Consider the following 17,397-nt stretch of genomic DNA (forward strand, 5'->3'; position numbering starts at 1 on the left):
ACATGATCTCTAAAGCTTCACCAGTACCACCCTTAGAGATGTTGACAATGAAAGTGATGTGAAGAATATATTCAGGTTCAGTGCTAGTAGATTTTGAAGTCGGAACTGATCTATCAAACATGGTTGCTTCAATCTTGATGTCTTCTTTCTCCCCAAATATCCTCTTCATGCTAATCCACTGCTCTCCAGGCCGTTCATCCACAGTGAATGGTCCAAAACTGTTGGGAGGCTGCAAATTTTGTACAAGCAAAGTGCTCTAATTATCCAATGTAGCCAGCAGAAATAGAGGAGCCAAAGTTCATGGTCAATAAGGCGAACTAGAAAGTCTATCATTTGTCACTAGCTAACATATGTGTTTATAAGAGCTTCCCAAAACAGAGAGGCCAATTCAGAGACGTGAACATTTTCTTCATTATTGATCTAATAGCATACAAATAGTATCAAGCTAAGTTTGGCAGATCAACATTGATATGATTCCCAAGCAAGAAAAGTTCAATTGATAAATAACACTAATCCAAAATCAGATTCCAAGAAGGCTTAAAGTATCTATCTAGCTTTAACGTATTGACCAAAAACCAGAAAAAGAAAGAAGAAGGAAAAGGATTCAATCATAGAATACCAGAAGAGGAGGCGAGTGATCGAGTTCGTAATCAATCTCATTACGGATTAGTCTCAAAATGTTGCCCTCGAAAGCTGATCTCTGCATTTCTGACACGTAACTCCCCGAGCTCAGACATTTGCGGCTGATCAAAAATATTGGATTTTGATTCGTGGGCAAACCAATTCTAGGGCTCCTCCGGTAAGAAATTGAAGGAGACGAATTAGAAAAGAGTGTTCTTCGCAGACATCTGACGAAGCGAGCCATTTGACACTTGACAGAGATGAATCGTATAGCAAAGTTTTAGGGTTTAACACATTAAGATGTTTCCATCGTACGGCTGATCGTGCGTTCGATTTTTATTTTTTTCTTTTGGATCTAAACTAATCTACACCGTTCAAATTGAGATCAATACATAATTATATAATTTTTCAGGTTAAAATCTTTTGTTTTTTTTTTACACTATGATTATATCTGATCAAAACTATATGTTAAAAATAAAAATCTTTTTAAACCATAGAAAAAGAAAATGGAATTGAAAAGTAATTTTATTTATTTGGCGGCAGTTGTGATTATTTCTACCGCCTATCAGATGTTCGTCTTCTAGGTCTTANTTTTTTTTTTTTTTTTTTTTTTTGAATGTGTGAGTAAAAGAGAAAAAAAGTCTTATTCTTTGAAGAATCAATGGCGACGGAGTACGAGCGGAAGAGATTGGAGAACATAAGACGGAACGATGAGATGATGGCGGCTCTCAATGTCCGTGCCAAAGCTTCTTCTTTTCTCTCCGCCGCAACCGCATCCAAACGCTCTGGAGACGATATTAGTAAATCATTTAAGATGAAGAAGAAGAAGAAGCCCAAACCTGAAACACCCGTCGTCGTTCGACAGTCACTACGCACCAGAGGATTGAACCCTGATTCCGGTGGCTTACCCAATGGCTTCTCTGATTATCGTACACACAACTCACTGTCTTCTTCTAGTAAGCAATCGCCACGTTTATTGGCTCCTCTGCCCTTCGATTCCGCCTATGAAGGTGATGATGCTTCCTATAACCATTTGGTTGATACTCTTTTGGGTATTACTACTGCCAGTACTAGTAGAGGTAATTTGGTTAAGGGAGAAATTGGATCTGTTAAGGATGAGAACGAGTCTTCTTCTTCTACGGTGAGGACTAGGACTAGGGGTAGTTCTGTCAAAAAGGAAGAGCCAGATGATGATTCCTTCTTCAGTAATTGTGTTAAGGATGAGAACGAGTCTTCTTCTATGGTGAGGACTAGGAGTACTTCTCGTGCATCTAAAGTTTCTGTTAAAAAGGAAGAGCCATATGATGATTCCTTCTTCAGTAATTGTGTTAAGGATGAGAACGAGTCTTCTTCTATGGTGAGGACTAGGAGTACTTCTCGTGCATCTAAAGTTTCTGTTAAAAAGGAAGAGCCATATGATGATTCCTTCTTCAGTGATTGTGTTAAGGATGAATTTTGTTTTCCGGTTAAGTCTGAGAAGATTGAGTTTGATCATGATTTGTTGAGTTTAGAACCGCGTAATGTAGCCCGTGTTGTGCCTGGGAGGATTTTTTCTGTCGAGTTCTTACCTTGCGAGAATGTTAAGATGATCGCTGCTGGTGACAAACTTGGGAATGTTGGTTTTTGGAATTTGGATTGTGAGAGCGAGGAAGATGGTGATGGGATATATCTATTCACCCCTCACTCAGCACCGGTGTCATCTATTGTGTTTCAGCAAAACTCTTTATCAAGGGTAAGTTTCAATTTAAGGACACTTGTCTTTATATTTAGTTTTCTGTTTGAAACTTTGATTGGAGAAAAGTTATCTCTTCTTTTAGTCATTTTAGTTCGTTGGTGCATTCATGACAGGTTATTACCAGCTGCTATGGTGGTCTCATCCGGTTGATGGATGTCGAGAAGTCGGTTTTTGATTTGGTTTATTCCACGGACGAACCTATATATTCACTCTCGCAGAGACCAAATGATGAGCAAAGCTTATACTTTGGTGAGGATTGTGGAATGTTCAATATATGGGACCTCCGAGCAGGAAAATCAGTTTTCCATTGGGAGTTACATGAACACAGGATTAACTCTGTAGACTTCAACCCGCAAAATCCCCATATTATGGCTACAAGCTCCTCAGATGGAACTGCTTGCCTCTGGGACTTGAGAAGCATGGGAGCCCAAAAACCGAAAACATTGTCTACTGTAAATCATTCTAAGGCTGTGCACTCTGCTTATTTCTCACCTTCTGGCCTTCACTTGCAACTACAAGGTATCTCTTGTCAATTTTTTCCTCACTATGTTCAATACATAATACATTCCATTAAGAACAACAAATATTAGTTTAGCTAATAATCTCTTTGATTTAAGAAAACACCTCAGATGTTGTTTGAAACATAAATGTGAAGAAATTAAGTAAAGATATGATGTCGTGATGGTTTTGAATAACATTACTGCCCTGAAGGAAATAAGCATGCAAATTACTCTAACCCAGCAAGAAATCAATCATGATGGTCACTCTGCTTTAGTATGTACAAGTTTTACCTACTGAGATAAGAGTAAACATGCATAGAGTCAGTGAAGTTGATTTTTATAATGTAGCTCTTTGACATTTTTCTTTTACTGTATCGGTAACATGTGGAATGCTAGTGGCCTACTTGTATCTTTGGGCCTGCTAAACTCTCTCAGCTTTGTTTTCCTTGTAGTTGTGACAACAATGTTGGTATTCTAAGTGGCCGCAATTTCGAGGATACTTCGATGATATATCACAAAAATAGCAGTTTAAGGAATATCTGCAATTTCAGGTATGCTCCAGTATCTTGTACCTTAATAAACCTCCAAGTAGTTCATGTACACTTTTTTCTTGATGCACTTGTGTTCTGACCAAAATAATCACTGCACACAACTAATTGTTACAATTTTTTCACTGTTCCTATGACCACCAATACATTTTGTTCCACTTTGTATGAGAAATGAAAAAAAGTAGGCATTGCTTTCTTCTGTCTGTAAAACCAAAAAAAAAAATGAAATTGAAGCTGGTAATAATATTATGATGATTGCAGGGGAGTGTGGGGGTGGGATGATTCATGTATAATAATCGGAAATATGTCAAAAGGAATTGATGTGATCTCTCCAGAACGAAGGCGAATAGCGATATCACTGCAAAGCCCTCTCATGAAATCTATTCCAAGCAGAATTAATTGCCATCCTCTCAATGTCGGGACGCTTGCAGGATCCACAGCTGGAGGACAGGTCTATGTTTGGACAGCAAACTAACTAGGCATAATATTACCATTTTCAATTATCACAAGGTCTTACAAAATGTATAAAAGACTTGAGAATTGAGGTTCTTATTTAAAATGTAGTAGCTTCTTGGGTTTTGGATGGGAGGTTTATTTGTTTCCAAAACAATCTCTTTTTATCGTCTCTCTTTCAGCTCCATTCGTGAGACTTGGTTGCTGCAAGTCTTTTAAAAAATGATGCTTTTCTTTTTGGCAAAATTTTGAAATGAAATATGTATCTGAATACATAAGTAAGAAGAGAAAAGTCTCAACGTTTTTCTGATAACACAAATGTCATATCAGTAGTGCCGTTGTAATAACACAAATCTTGATATGGGTCAGGCAAATAAGTTGATGCTTCACCTGCTCTGATGTTTTCTCTCTAGCCTAGTTAATTACTGCATCGGTAAAATGTGAAATGCTAGTGGTTGCCTACTTAACTAAGTTAACTTGGACAACAAATTAGCATACTTAACCAATTTCAACTAGCATGATGTGTTCTTTTGTTTTCTTCTGTCGTATAGAAACGGAAGCAGTTTTTCTTTTCTTGCTGTCTTATAGCTTAAACGTAAATCCTTGAGATCTATATTAATTCTCGAAGCGATTCAATAATTAAAAAAAAAAAAGCGAAATCAGAGAATTGCATCAACTACTGTATAAGTTCCAAAAGCATAATAACCCACAAAAGGGTACATCCTTGTTCATCTACAACCTAAGTTTCCCTTCTAATCATCTCAATGAGGTCCATCACCTGGTTTCTCTATACATTATTACCCTTGTGTTCTTTTTTCTGGTTTTGACTCTTCTTTTGGGGAGAGTTTGGTGGGTTGATCTTCTTGGGTTTTGGTTGGAGCATTCCCTGAAGGTTTTTTTGCTTCCAAAACAATATCTTTGATTGTCTCTTCGATTTTTCCAAGTCTCTCTTTCATCTCCATTAGCTCGTCGTGAGACTTGGTTGCTGCTTCTTTTGCTAACGCCTTTTGTTCAGCTTCTTCTTTCTCTTTCTTTTCTTCTTCTTTCCGTTTCTTCTCTCCAAGTTCCTGAGAATAATATCATGGGGCATATGTTCGTTCAGAGGATATATAATAGGCAGCTTTGGCCAGAATGAACATGGTGAGGCAAACACTAACAACAAATGACTCAAATCTCTATAAAGAAAGACCCATCTATCCGTTTAATAGTAATGAACAAGATGGATAACTCACAGCGTCCATGATCTTCATTTTACGGCGAGCATATTGAGCAACCAGATACACAGCTGTTACAAGAATCAATAGCCAACACTGAGAGAATCTTTGACAGAAACAGCATTGAACTGAAGAATTAAGAGAGAAAAATGTGAAGAGAGTAAACTGCAATACCTACAGATGGCAAGCAGACGATGATGAATTGAACCACATGCCAATCAAACCTAACACAAAAAAAGCAAAAATCCAAATGAGGACTTACACTACAAGAACTCAACTTATAGTAAAAACAAGAGAGATAGATTCAGAAAGTCAAAGAGATAATAGCAGCAGACATTGAGAACCAGTGTTGAGTGATCTCTCCCCTAATTGTTTTCAGCCTAAAGAAGCTCACATTCTACAATTCAGAGGTTCTAACATTCATCATTACTCTTTGCCTAAAAATTTACTTTAACATCTATATGGTAAAGTGGCAATACAAAAAAGAGAGGGTCTTTCTATGATTTAAAGGCTCATAGAAGCAAGAATCAAACCCCATCATATAAAACTTCTGATAAACTAAACAAAAAGGGACAAGATCAATGACAAAAGAAACGAAGAGTATGAAGCAAAAACCCTCTTAAAATCTTATCTCGGGCATAACTGTTAAAAATTACCCAAATTTATTGGTCTCGGGTGGTTCAGTGAACAAGATCTTGGCAGCGGTCACGAAATCGAGCTTATCGAGTTTCTTATACGTCTCATCGTAGCGAGAAACAACACTAGTTTCAGTCTCGTTTTGATGAGCAACTCTAGATTCCCTCGTCTTCTCGAGTTTGTTCCCAGCACCATTCTCTCCTTTTGTGCAGAGACGTCGGATCCCGTAAAGCTTCAACCGGGTCGAGAGTCCGACCCACGAGCCTCCCCTGCCGCGAATCATTATCCTGGATCTCTCTCCCGGCGGTACACATGAGCGTGCGTTTCAAAACGCAGTCTTTTTTTGATCGAGGAGGCTAGTGGTGGGTTTCCGCGATAACCGAAACCGGACCGGTCTCGGGTTTATTAATTGGTTCGATCAATTCAGTTTTCAATTTAATGGTTCAGACAAACGAATTAATTAAAGACTCTCATCTGTCAATTTGTGTTGATTACAAAACCAAACCAAAGGGTAGTAAGTTCAATCAAAAATGTCGTATCTTTGTCAACAAATTTTTGTTACCTTTTATTTTCAGTGGTCTCTTTCAGTTTGCCTCTTCTTTTTCCAGCTCTGGAGACGAATTTGTGAGAGCTACGATGTCGACCTCTCTCTTTTTTTTTTTCTTTTCCATTTTTAATTAGTTACAATTATTATTATTTTATATGCTAGGGAAGCATTTTAATTTGAGTTTTAACCAAGGCAAAATTAGTGGCAGGCCTCTAATTATTTCTTATTTTCAAAATAGAAAGTTGAACTTTTCATACAACTCGAACATCTTTTTTAAGTTCTTATATAGTCTTTACAACATCTTGCACATTATTATATAGTTTTCAAAAATAATATATATATATATATATATATAGTTTTAATAAGCTGATTTAAATAGAGAATATACGCCAAATGATCGATTATAATATTGTTGTCGACACTAGGTTCAATAAGCAAACATAGATCCATAATTAGTGTAATTTTTTCCCCCACAAAATTTATTTTCCGCAAAGAAAAAAAATCAGTTTATTGTACAATTTCACTTTACATTTTGCACCTTAATTAGTCGCACCACTTTTTCACACATATTAATTAAAAATTTTAAGGTCTATTGAAAAAAGAAAAAGGGTGGTCTTCTTGAGACAAAAAAAAAAAGTTGAGACAAAGATAAGGAATATTGAAGCTTTATTTTTGGACCCCATAATAAACTGTAAATTATTAAAGCAATATACCGCCAATATTAATTTAAAAAGTAAGTCTAGGCATATTTATAATTCATTGGCTTTGTTGTAACTGAGATATTAGCCGTATTGTTGTTATTCGTCGGTAATGAAGAAAATATATAAATATATGTTAAGTGAAAATAAAAGCAATTATCAAAAAGACAAAATTGTTTTATGGGAAGTAGAGTAGGTAATTTGTTTATTCAAGATTCAAGAACTACTAGTAAGTAGTAATTAATTAATAACTCATTATCTTCCTTAAATCTATTTAATCGAAAAGGGAAAAAAAAGACAGTAGTGAGTAGAGTAGTATATAATTGACATCGGAAATCTCAAAGGCCAAGTCGTTTTGGTTGGCATTTTTGTGTAATTATGAAAAAAGGTTAAATAAATTCTCATCAACTCAACTCAACTCAACTCAGACCGTTTTTTAATTATTATAGAGGAAGAACGACGAACCAGTCAGTCATCTTCTATCGGAAAAAGCTTCCGTCCGGCCGATTTCTGACGCCGGCAATACTCTCTCTCTCCTCTGTCTCTTTTTTTGTTTCTTCTTTCGGTGGTCAAATGAGTGAGGAAGATCTTTAGTTGTAAAGAGAGGGGAGGAGGGGGAAGAGAATTTGAAAGGAAAAAGGATAATGCTTTGCCGGAAAAACTCAAGCTTTGTGGATAGAGGAAATGTTCCGGTTTATCTCAACGTTTACGATCTAACTCCCTTTAATGGCTATGCTTACTGGCTCGGTCTTGGCGTTTACCATTCTGGTGTTGAAGGTTTGTCTCTTTTTTCTTTTTCTTTTTTTTTTGTTTCTTGGATTTTCTTGAATTTGTTTTCTCCGGATGTTCATGTTTTAGATCTAAATTAGGACTAGTTGTCGTAGATTATATCATACTATTAGATCGGATTTTTCTAGGGGATAGAACTATAGATATTGAAAATAAAGTCATAGAACTATAGATATATATTGAATTTAGTTTCATTTGTTGTGGTGTATAGTTCATGGTATAGAGTATGCATTTGGAGCTCATGAATATCCAAGCACTGGGATTTTCGAAGGGGAACCAAAACAATGTGAAGGCTTTACGTTTAGGAAATCGATTCTGATTGGTAAAACGGATCTTGGTCCTTTGGAAGTTAGAGCTACAATGGAACAACTTGCTGACAAGTACAAGGGGAGTTCTTACAATCTCATCACCAAGAACTGCAACCATTTCTGCGACGAGACTTGTATTAAGTTGACTGGGAATCCAATCCCTAGTTGGGTTAATCGCCTTGCAAGAATCGGTAAAATCTCTGGTAACTTTCCCTCTTTCTTTAGCATTTTTTTTTAATTGGTTGAGGTTAGAGAGAGACTGAATCAAGTAGTTATGTTTGCAAATGGGTGCCATTGAGTATTAGCATCACTATATAATGTAAAATGGGTTTAGCTTATTTCTTCTCGGGGTTGGCTTGGAAGATTCCATCTTTATGCTTGAGTGCCAAAGTTCAGCTTCTGAGTTTATTGATATGTACGTTTTATGATCGATAAGAACAGCTACTGACTTGGGTTTGGCTTAAAGTTTGCATTTTTGGACAGGACTCTGTTTCTTCTGTGTTCTGAAGTTCTTCTGAATTGTTGTGTGTTGGTTAATTCAGGGTTCATGTGCAACTGTGTGCTTCCTGCGACCATAAACGCGACCAGGCTTGGAAACAACAGAATCAATCAAGACAAATCATGTGAAGCAGAAACTGAGAAGAAGAAACTGACGAGTGCATCAAGCAGAGAAGAGGGGTCTACGATTGCTACTCCTTCGTCGTCGTCTTCGTCTCCTTCAGTTCAAGTTCGCGGTCGAAGCAGGAAAAGGCGTCCTCGTCCTCTGCAACCTTCATCGCCATTGATTCTCGGATCTTCCTCCGTTTGACTATATAAATAAAAGAATATGGCTTTTGTTGTGTTATTAAAAGAATCCATTTTTGATCTCTCAACTAGAGAGAGAGACCACTCTGTTTTATTCTCCCTTTTATTTCGAGTGTGCGCTTTGTAATCTTGTTAATATGCAAATCTTATTTACATTTTCGTTTCAGTTTTTGGATATTATTTTTACACATTTATATATCAAATCAGATCTCAGTCAATCAGAAATAACAAAGTAAAGAATATATTCCCACTTTCGACAAAACAAAAAGTTAATGATGAAAAGCAGACACTGGTGGCTTTTTAGAACATGAGCCAAATCAATTACAACACCAAAGCTTAGGATAAGAGCAGAATATTTAAATGTTGACTCATACAGTAGTATATCACAAGCATTGCTCTCTGTCCATGGCTGGTAACAATAATTCAAATTTAAAGTATGTAGTTTGCTTGTGGTTTTGAAGCTAAAATACAAATGTACTTGAGATCAGTTCAGCTTGACAATGGCACTAACACTCCAATTGTTCCTGTGAACCAAAATGAAGCAGAGATGGACAAGTGAGAAGTTAAAAAGCATATGCATATGTTTTCAGGCTTGTTTTTCGCGCATCCACTCAAAAAAATTGTCGAGAATCAATGGCCATGCAAGTTCTGGATTGTAGTTGGACATGTCTGGGAAACTTATCTGCAATGTAAAAAATATGCAGATTTTAGATGCAAAAGAATGGTTGGTTGAAGGAGGAAANACCTTCATCGCCATTGATTCTCGGATCTTCCTCCGTTTGACTATATAAATAAAAGAATATGGCTTTTGTTGTGTTATTAAAAGAATCCATTTTTGATCTCTCAACTAGAGAGAGAGACCACTCTGTTTTATTCTCCCTTTTATTTCGAGTGTGCGCTTTGTAATCTTGTTAATATGCAAATCTTATTTACATTTTCGTTTCAGTTTTTGGATATTATTTTTACACATTTATATATCAAATCAGATCTCAGTCAATCAGAAATAACAAAGTAAAGAATATATTCCCACTTTCGACAAAACAAAAAGTTAATGATGAAAAGCAGACACTGGTGGCTTTTTAGAACATGAGCCAAATCAATTACAACACCAAAGCTTAGGATAAGAGCAGAATATTTAAATGTTGACTCATACAGTAGTATATCACAAGCATTGCTCTCTGTCCATGGCTGGTAACAATAATTCAAATTTAAAGTATGTAGTTTGCTTGTGGTTTTGAAGCTAAAATACAAATGTACTTGAGATCAGTTCAGCTTGACAATGGCACTAACACTCCAATTGTTCCTGTGAACCAAAATGAAGCAGAGATGGACAAGTGAGAAGTTAAAAAGCATATGCATATGTTTTCAGGCTTGTTTTTCGCGCATCCACTCAAAAAAATTGTCGAGAATCAATGGCCATGCAAGTTCTGGATTGTAGTTGGACATGTCTGGGAAACTTATCTGCAATGTAAAAAATATGCAGATTTTAGATGCAAAAGAATGGTTGGTTGAAGGAGGAAATGCAGAAATATGGAAGGTACGTACCTCATTGCAGAACCGATAAAACCCCAACCACTGGTCCATGTTAATGACTTTGTAATCATTTTGGATCTGTTCACAATTGGGATGACAATTGCTCAACACTTAAAAAACGGATATGAGAGATATTTTGAAGATAAAAAAGTGATCCAAACCTTGAGATAGTCGACAAAGTAGTCAACCTGGGCACGGAATGTTGAGCCTAAGACGATATCTAAGAGCTGACAAATCGTCTCAATGTCGATGCTCTTTTGTTTTTCCTCTGGATGGGATGATAGATAAATGATAATCATCAAAAAGGTCACACACAAGCATACTAAGCGAAAACATAAATCATCTTATTTATATGATCATGCATGCTGCAGTAAATTAGAATTAGATTACCTGTCAAACAATACCGAAATGCATAAACATAGAAATCTGCAAAATTTGACGGCCTCCTGACCTAAGAAAAGGTAAAAAAAGTAAGAAAGAAGGTTAACAAATTTTGATCATAGGACATAATAAAGAAGACATCAAGTAATGTGAAAACAAAAGATGAAGCATGAAAATGTGAACCTCTTTCTCGAGTTCTGGAAGGGCTTTCTTCAGTTTACTGATAGTGTCAGCCCTCATCGCCTTGAGTGCTCTTCTCCACTCCTCCTATTAGGGTTCAAAGCGAGTTAAAAATGTGTTCTATTCTCTTTGGTATAAGATAGAATCATGGAGGGGAGAACAATCCAAATATACCAGAGTGAAGTAACCCTGTTTCTCAGCCTTCATTTTCCTGTAACAAGCGAATTGTAAAGGTTCAATGCAACTGTGACCGGAACAATGCTAAACAATGATAGGGGGGTTGATAGATGAGTTACCAAGCAAGCATCAAGATCCTGACATCAGTATGAGGTACTTCCAGATTGGAGCAAAGTTCTTCAATTCCTTCAGGACTGTTCATGTACTAAGAGAAAAGTGTTAGGAACCTCTTCACAGAAATAGCTAAGTGCAAATGAGTGTCATACGAAAATCTTCAGATAGAATGTGACTCAGTGACTGATTGAGACAATATTGAATATTCGTTGGTAAAGCAAAAAAAAAAAAGAAAAAATAAGAAAGACTTACTCAATAATTTGGGAAGATGATCGATTGGCATAGTGATTAAACAAGTGATCTATGCGATCCATCCCTTTGGAGCTGGAGGACCCCTTACTCGAAGCTGAGAACCAACAACAACACATGTATATATTGTTACTTACTCCTAGAGTAGAAGAAGAAATCACAAATTCTTATATATTGACCAAAAAGTGAAATTTTTTATACAGCAGATAACAACAGATAGTATTAGATATGGTAAAGAGAATTGCAATTCCGAAAGAATAAGTACATTAGAAAAGAAGAAGCTTAGGAGAGAAGAGTACCTGAGCGAAAGAGATCCGTGGCTGAAGATGATGTAAATGAACTGGGTTGACTCCGATTTCTTCAACTAAGGCGCAAAGTAGTAGTACTGTAAAAGAGAGCACACAACTTGAGGAGAGATTTCAATTTTCCAGACGAAAAAAAAAATAATTTTTTTTTTTTTAATTTGATGAATCCGAGAAAACAATTAAAGAATAGGAGAAGGAGGAAGGTACCACCACCAGCGAAGCGGAGGGAACCTTCAAGCTGAAGCAAATATTCGGAGACGACGCAAAAATTAGAGAAGACGACGACGAGACCACCTCTCAAAACTAGCTTAGCTTCGCTTACGTGTTTTTTTTTCTTTTCTTTTCTTCTCTCTATCTTATTATTATTATTACACACAGATTTTTTTTTTTTTAAATGTGATAGTAATTCCTAATTCTTAAAATAACTTTATATATTTCCATTTTTTAAAAAACAAATATCTGTATTTACAAACAGGTTTAAGCAACGTATTGAAAACTTTTTTTTTTTTTTTTTTGACAAAATTGAGTATAAAACTCTTACAAAGTATGCAATCCGTTTTTCGATTTCACAAGTGACAAAGAGAAACTAATTTAACATCTTTTTGTTATTTAACAAAATATTTATCAGATTTGCGTATTTGCCTTAAACAAACCAACACGACCAAATCAAAAATCATTCACGCTTCTAAGGCAGGAGGAACAGACGCAAGACAAAACCCACACTGAATCTGTCTCACAAACAGGTTAAAAAAAGACCCATCTTTAAGAGAATACTTGTCTCTGTTTTCCACTAAGCTGAGATTTGGCCGCTCTCTGACAGATATAGTGAAAATAGTGACACAGCATCTTGCAGATGCGTTGATCTCACATCTTCTGGCAATGGGGCATCGAAGGCTGTCTCAAAACAGCTTAGCTGAGTCTCTCGACTTGGATCCTTGCTTAGATCTGACAGAAGCATATCGCATATTTCCTCTCCCATCTTTGAATATGCCACTCTGTACCAGTCAAAAAAAACAGCTTTTTGCGTTTAAGTGTCTCTCTACTACTTGCAACCAAAATGCTACACAAGGTTTTATAGCATGAAAACATATTATGTGCCATATGTTTGACCCGTATCTGTCCACACAGCAAACTTGGGCTGTGTTGTCATCAGAAGCCAACTACTTAGTTTAGGAGCAATCACTATGGATGCCACCAATTTTAGAAGGCACCCATCCAGAATTTCTCCCTTACGTCTTATTTTCTAGGTTATGATAACTTATTTATGTAAGAAGAGGTCGTATCCTATATGGAATGATCTAAATTCTATACAAACGCGTGGAACCAAGTAGGGTCATGCAAGTCATATAAGGTACTTACCTAGCTTCAACTGGTAATCTGTCACCCCAAACAGCCAATGATTCGTTTAAACGACCGACAAAACTTCTGCAAGACTCGTTTTTGCTCTCAAGGGGTTCCTGTGGAAGCAAAGGAGTTATCTTGTTTGTATCATTCATACAAGTGTTTACATATCAAGAAAATAAGACTCTTATGCCCATGATCATAGGATTGTAAGTTCCAGTGTTTAAAGCAATCTGGTTGAGTATCAGTGCAAGAAATGATATATCAGCACAATCAAAGGTTGAGCAATTTAAAAGCTAGGGGAGTTACACATACCAGTTCTACCATCGTATCAGCATCTTCTTGCAATGAACTCTTAAGTAAATAAAATGACATGTATACCCCGGCACCCAAATCCCAGTTTTCAATCTCAGATTTGCGATCATCCATTGAAGTAGCAATTCTCCATATTTCTGAATGGTTAGCTGCATTTATTTAAGATAAAATAAAGCACTCCAGATAGATCCTTCTTACACTACACCGGAATCATATTCTAATTGAACAGTTGGGTCTGAAAATATGGAAAGTGAAGGAGCTTACCTGACAAAAATAATGAATGGGAAACTGACGTCATAAAAATGGAATGAGCTCTTTGCCAGTTTGCACATTCAATAAAGTGGTCAAGAGCCTTTATGAAATCTCCATGGTAATTGTAGTAAACTGCCTGCAACATAATAAAATAATTCAGCAATCAGCAACCACTAGTACCTTTAGCAGAAGCAAAAAAGAAGAGTGTTTATATAGTGTCCTTACCAGAGCTTCGTGCATCCATTCAGATGGGATACCCAAGTCCTTGATAAATTGCCGTTGTGATTCCACAGAACTCCAAATTTCACAGAATTGAAACAGGATTTCCCGAATGACAATGACGTGTAGATATGGTTGATCTTCACGGAAGGGTATGTGAAGGACAACGTAGATAGCCCAATGACAAAGGCCCTGAGAGAGAAGCTGTGCAACAAATCCCATATCGAGAGTGTGAAGATCATCTGAAGTGAAAGCTCCAACTGCTTCTAGGATTCCTCGATGGTGCCAGATCATATGATAGTCAAGTGGATCGTCAGTTGAAGAGAATGCACTGAACATAGTCTTCAGGAAATCAATTTCTTCCTCCTCTTTGCTGTGCAGAAGCATAAGATAATACAAAAGGTCAGAACGCTTCTTGTTGCTTACAAACCCATCTGCAGGTCCTTCGTCAATATATATCGGGACGGGCCACGGGGCTTTTGCCTGATCTAGTAGGAGTTGATAATTTCTGAAGATGACAGGTAATGAACTGTCGGGAGGTAGATGATGCCACATTAACAACCCTAGGAATCTCTTCCAGTCAATTTTAAAATCTTGTAATGCATCATGGATATTACCAGCAAGCAATTCGTAAAGCTTAATTCTCTCCTTCTCGATGTAACTAAAATCTAGCCCATTCCTTCTCCAAAGGTGAAGCTGCTGCAAGATATCATTGCGGTTTACAGTTGATCCACCAGCCTGGCTCAACAAACAAGCAAGTCTAACATCTCCCTTAGATATGGCAAGTTCCACTGCTGAATCAAGCTCTCGTCCAGTCAGAAGAAAGAATAAGTGCTCCAGGTAGCCAGAACCATTTAGATCACTCACATCTTCTTGTACACGGTGACTGACACTTTCTTGGAGCCAATAACTAAATTCTGCTCTTCGGATAACTGGAAGAGCTTCTGTATTAACTTCTGCAGAATCTTCCTTCACATCTTGCATCATGTCTTCCTCATTATCAGAAGCTGCATAATTCAACGTTTCAGTACTCTGCCTGTCAGAAAAGAGAACTTTTATGAGTTCCCACACCATGACTTGGTGCATCGAATACAGCTTTGCAGATCTTGACAACCCAGAAACCTCCAGCTGTTTCTCGATTACACCAATATAGTGTCGGCAGATATCTGAAAGAACTACACGATCAGTGACCACTCTCTGAAGTTTAAGACTGAAAGAGCCAAACGTAACTTCTTCTTCGTCATGATCCAATGCCTTGTGGAGACTTAAGGGAGCCTCGAATGCAGAATCAATAAGTTCTTTCTGAACATTTTCCTTTCTATCCCAAACCACTTTGTCAATTGCTATCTTTTCTTTATTGACCACAGAAGACAATACCATCTGAGAACTGGAGCTACATATTGGCTTACCAGTGTGAAAAAGGACGCCATTTGGTCCCCAACCTGCTCGGAAAGACCTTCCCATAAACAATGCTGCATCCACAACATTTCGAGAATAGTTATCAGATAATGGCGTTACATGGCTGATGTCTAGCTCGAAACCTCCCATTTTCGACTTTTTCACTGCCAGATTCTTATTTTGTTGGACCATCAGGATACTACCAGGGGAGCTTTTATCATTACCAGGGTTATACTCCAGTAAAGCAAGCGGAGTTTTCCGCAAGACTGGTGGAGTATCTTGATGACTATTTCTTTGAGAAATTTTCTGTGAAGGTCTTACATGTTGTTTCGTCAAGGATGCCATATGATGAGAAGTTTGCTCTCTAAAATCATCAGCTTCGTTTAGATCTTCACTAGGAAACATCAGCATTCTCATTTCTTTCATCTTTCTAGGATCAAGTCCTAGATGAGCAGGAAGAGAGTGAGAAAGCTCTGGCTCGGAAGTTTCCATCTGATGTTCTTCAACAATGTCAGCTACCTTGTCCCCATCCAGTCCTACGGGATCTCCCAAACCTGGGGCATCATCCATAGCAATATCTTCTGCCTCATCATCACTCAACCCAAATCTGCTGAAATGAGGAACCAAAAATTTCCATAAACCATTATCTGGATCAAATGAGATGAAAGTTGCCCCTTGTCTTTCAGCGCTCTGTTTTAATTTATAAGCAATATGGTCAACTTGCAATTTCCCCAAAGTTGTTAGATTTGGTATGTTTACGATCAGAGTCACCTCAGCAGCCTTGTTAAGTCCCTCGCCAACAACTGGCTTAGAGCTCTCATCATCATAAACAATCACCTCGTGCCTTTGAAACTTAACTATCTGATCCAGGTCTAACCTTCTAACATCTGTATTCCCAAGAAACTTTATATAACCGTAACCAATCCTACCAATTGTGAAATCAGGAACCCTGCTGCAATAACCAGGGTTCTCAATTTCTCGCTCAACCAACTCCAACATGCATGGCTTCAAGAAGTAGTCAGGCGAATTTAACATAGGAAATGAATCAATGATCTCTTTGGAATGTTCACTTAGGGCAGTAACTCCACCTACGGAGATCCTTCTTTTCTTTTGCGAGTCCAAATTTCCAGCCATCCATGAAGTCTCTGTCAACATAGAATTTTGGGAAGTAAGATACAAGAACTTAAGAGAATGAAGTCCAACTTTTCAACATCAGATGACACAAGTTAACGCACACGACATGCTTAAACTTGAGTTGTCAAAGTCAAATAAAAACCTAGCAGAGAATAATTATCAACAGGATAGACTACCGCAACCAGTATTTATCTGATAAGAGTGTAAGTCAGAAACAATTTCTAATTCACCTAAATCAAGCAAAACGACCAAATATATTCGAAATGCACCTTCGAAATACAATGAATCAACAGTAGAACAGAACAAATGAGAATCGATTTATCTAAACATGTTGGACAGGCCAAGTTTGTGAAGTGTTCTGTGAATCAATCCAGTAAAACAAAAACCCATGAATACACAGACTCAAACATCAGAAACACATACACAGGCCAATAAGGCTTATACAGTAGATGTTAAAAATCAATAAACCTCATTGTACTGGTAAGCATCAGTGTCACTATTCTACCATCGTCAACCTAGATTTTTGTCAAAACTGAAAAGACGAACATGATTCTGTCGCTGAACGATATGCATCAATAGCTCACACAAGCTTCACACAAGGATAGTTCAACGCAAAGAAGATTTTTTCAAGACAAACCTCGAAATGGTTGAACAGAAGTCATGATTGACGGAAGCAGAGATACAAACACCGAAGCAAAGCGACAGTCTAGGGTTTCCTACTACCGCTAACTTCCCGCTTTATGTAACGAATCCAATACTAAGGCGACGCTAACTAACGGCGGGCGACGATGATCGGATGAAAATCTAAAAACCGTTCAGATTCGCCTAAATTTTCTTCTTCTACAGAATGAACTGAAGTGGTCGGAGTAATTAGCCGCCGCAGAGAAAGAGAGGGAAAGCTCTCAGAATGTGTGAGATCTGCCAGATTGGGTTTAAGGATCCGTTT

At 37.4% G+C, this 17,397-nt stretch overlaps 5 protein-coding genes and 1 pseudogene across 7 annotated transcripts in view; 2 read left to right on the plus strand and 4 right to left on the minus strand.

The window, feature by feature from the left end:
* Positions 1-973, minus strand: part of LOC104703362 (uncharacterized protein At2g39795, mitochondrial) — a 2,492-nt gene extending 1,519 nt beyond the window's left edge. The window contains exon 1 of one of the 2 annotated variants that reach the window (XM_010419369.2): positions 795-973. In XM_010419369.2, the coding sequence (XP_010417671.2) occupies positions 795-865 (71 nt within the window). In that variant the 5' untranslated portion in view covers positions 866-973. Of the gene's footprint in view, positions 1-780 lie in introns of both variants that reach the window. The other variant, XM_010419368.2, reaches the window with a different exon arrangement.
* Positions 1,219-4,024, plus strand: LOC104703364 (annotated as a pseudogene).
* On the minus strand, positions 4,508-6,062 carry LOC104703365 (protein MNN4). Its single transcript, XM_010419370.2, has 4 exons — positions 5,728-6,062; positions 5,246-5,295; positions 5,090-5,142; positions 4,508-4,924 (listed from the first exon to the last, which is right to left on the minus strand). The coding sequence occupies exons 1-4, from the start codon at positions 5,988-5,990 to the stop codon at positions 4,655-4,657; spliced, it is 636 nt and encodes a 211-aa protein (XP_010417672.1). The 5' UTR covers positions 5,991-6,062; the 3' UTR covers positions 4,508-4,654.
* On the plus strand, positions 7,274-9,019 carry LOC104703366 (deSI-like protein At4g17486). 2 transcript variants are annotated; one of them, XM_010419371.2, is made up of 3 exons: positions 7,274-7,729; positions 7,953-8,252; positions 8,592-9,019. In XM_010419371.2, exons 1-3 carry the CDS (start codon positions 7,597-7,599, stop codon positions 8,855-8,857), a joined length of 699 nt encoding a protein of 232 aa, XP_010417673.1. In that variant the 5' UTR covers positions 7,274-7,596; the 3' UTR covers positions 8,858-9,019. The 2 variants fall into 2 exon arrangements, with proteins under 2 accessions (XP_010417673.1, XP_010417675.1); XM_010419373.2 differs by having other exon boundaries at positions 7,277-7,729; positions 7,953-8,240.
* Positions 9,858-11,847, minus strand: LOC104705095 (DCN1-like protein 4; the record flags this gene model as incomplete). The annotated part of the gene is made up of 9 exons (XM_010421082.2): positions 9,858-10,314; positions 10,399-10,464; positions 10,548-10,654; positions 10,777-10,837; positions 10,951-11,034; positions 11,122-11,158; positions 11,244-11,318; positions 11,491-11,584; positions 11,787-11,847. Coding segments are annotated over 9 exons (681 nt in total), but the record flags the coding sequence as incomplete, so codon positions are not given.
* LOC104703367 (nuclear pore complex protein NUP96) lies at positions 12,338-17,394 on the minus strand. Its single transcript, XM_010419374.2, has 6 exons — positions 17,089-17,394; positions 13,926-16,462; positions 13,713-13,836; positions 13,449-13,597; positions 13,152-13,249; positions 12,338-12,787 (listed from the first exon to the last, which is right to left on the minus strand). The coding sequence occupies exons 1-6, from the start codon at positions 17,111-17,113 to the stop codon at positions 12,583-12,585; spliced, it is 3,138 nt and encodes a 1,045-aa protein (XP_010417676.1). The 5' UTR covers positions 17,114-17,394; the 3' UTR covers positions 12,338-12,582.

The sequence above is a fragment of the Camelina sativa genome, chromosome 7, assembly GCF_000633955.1.
Source record: "Camelina sativa cultivar DH55 chromosome 7, Cs, whole genome shotgun sequence".
Classification (NCBI taxonomy): domain Eukaryota; kingdom Viridiplantae; phylum Streptophyta; class Magnoliopsida; order Brassicales; family Brassicaceae; genus Camelina; species Camelina sativa.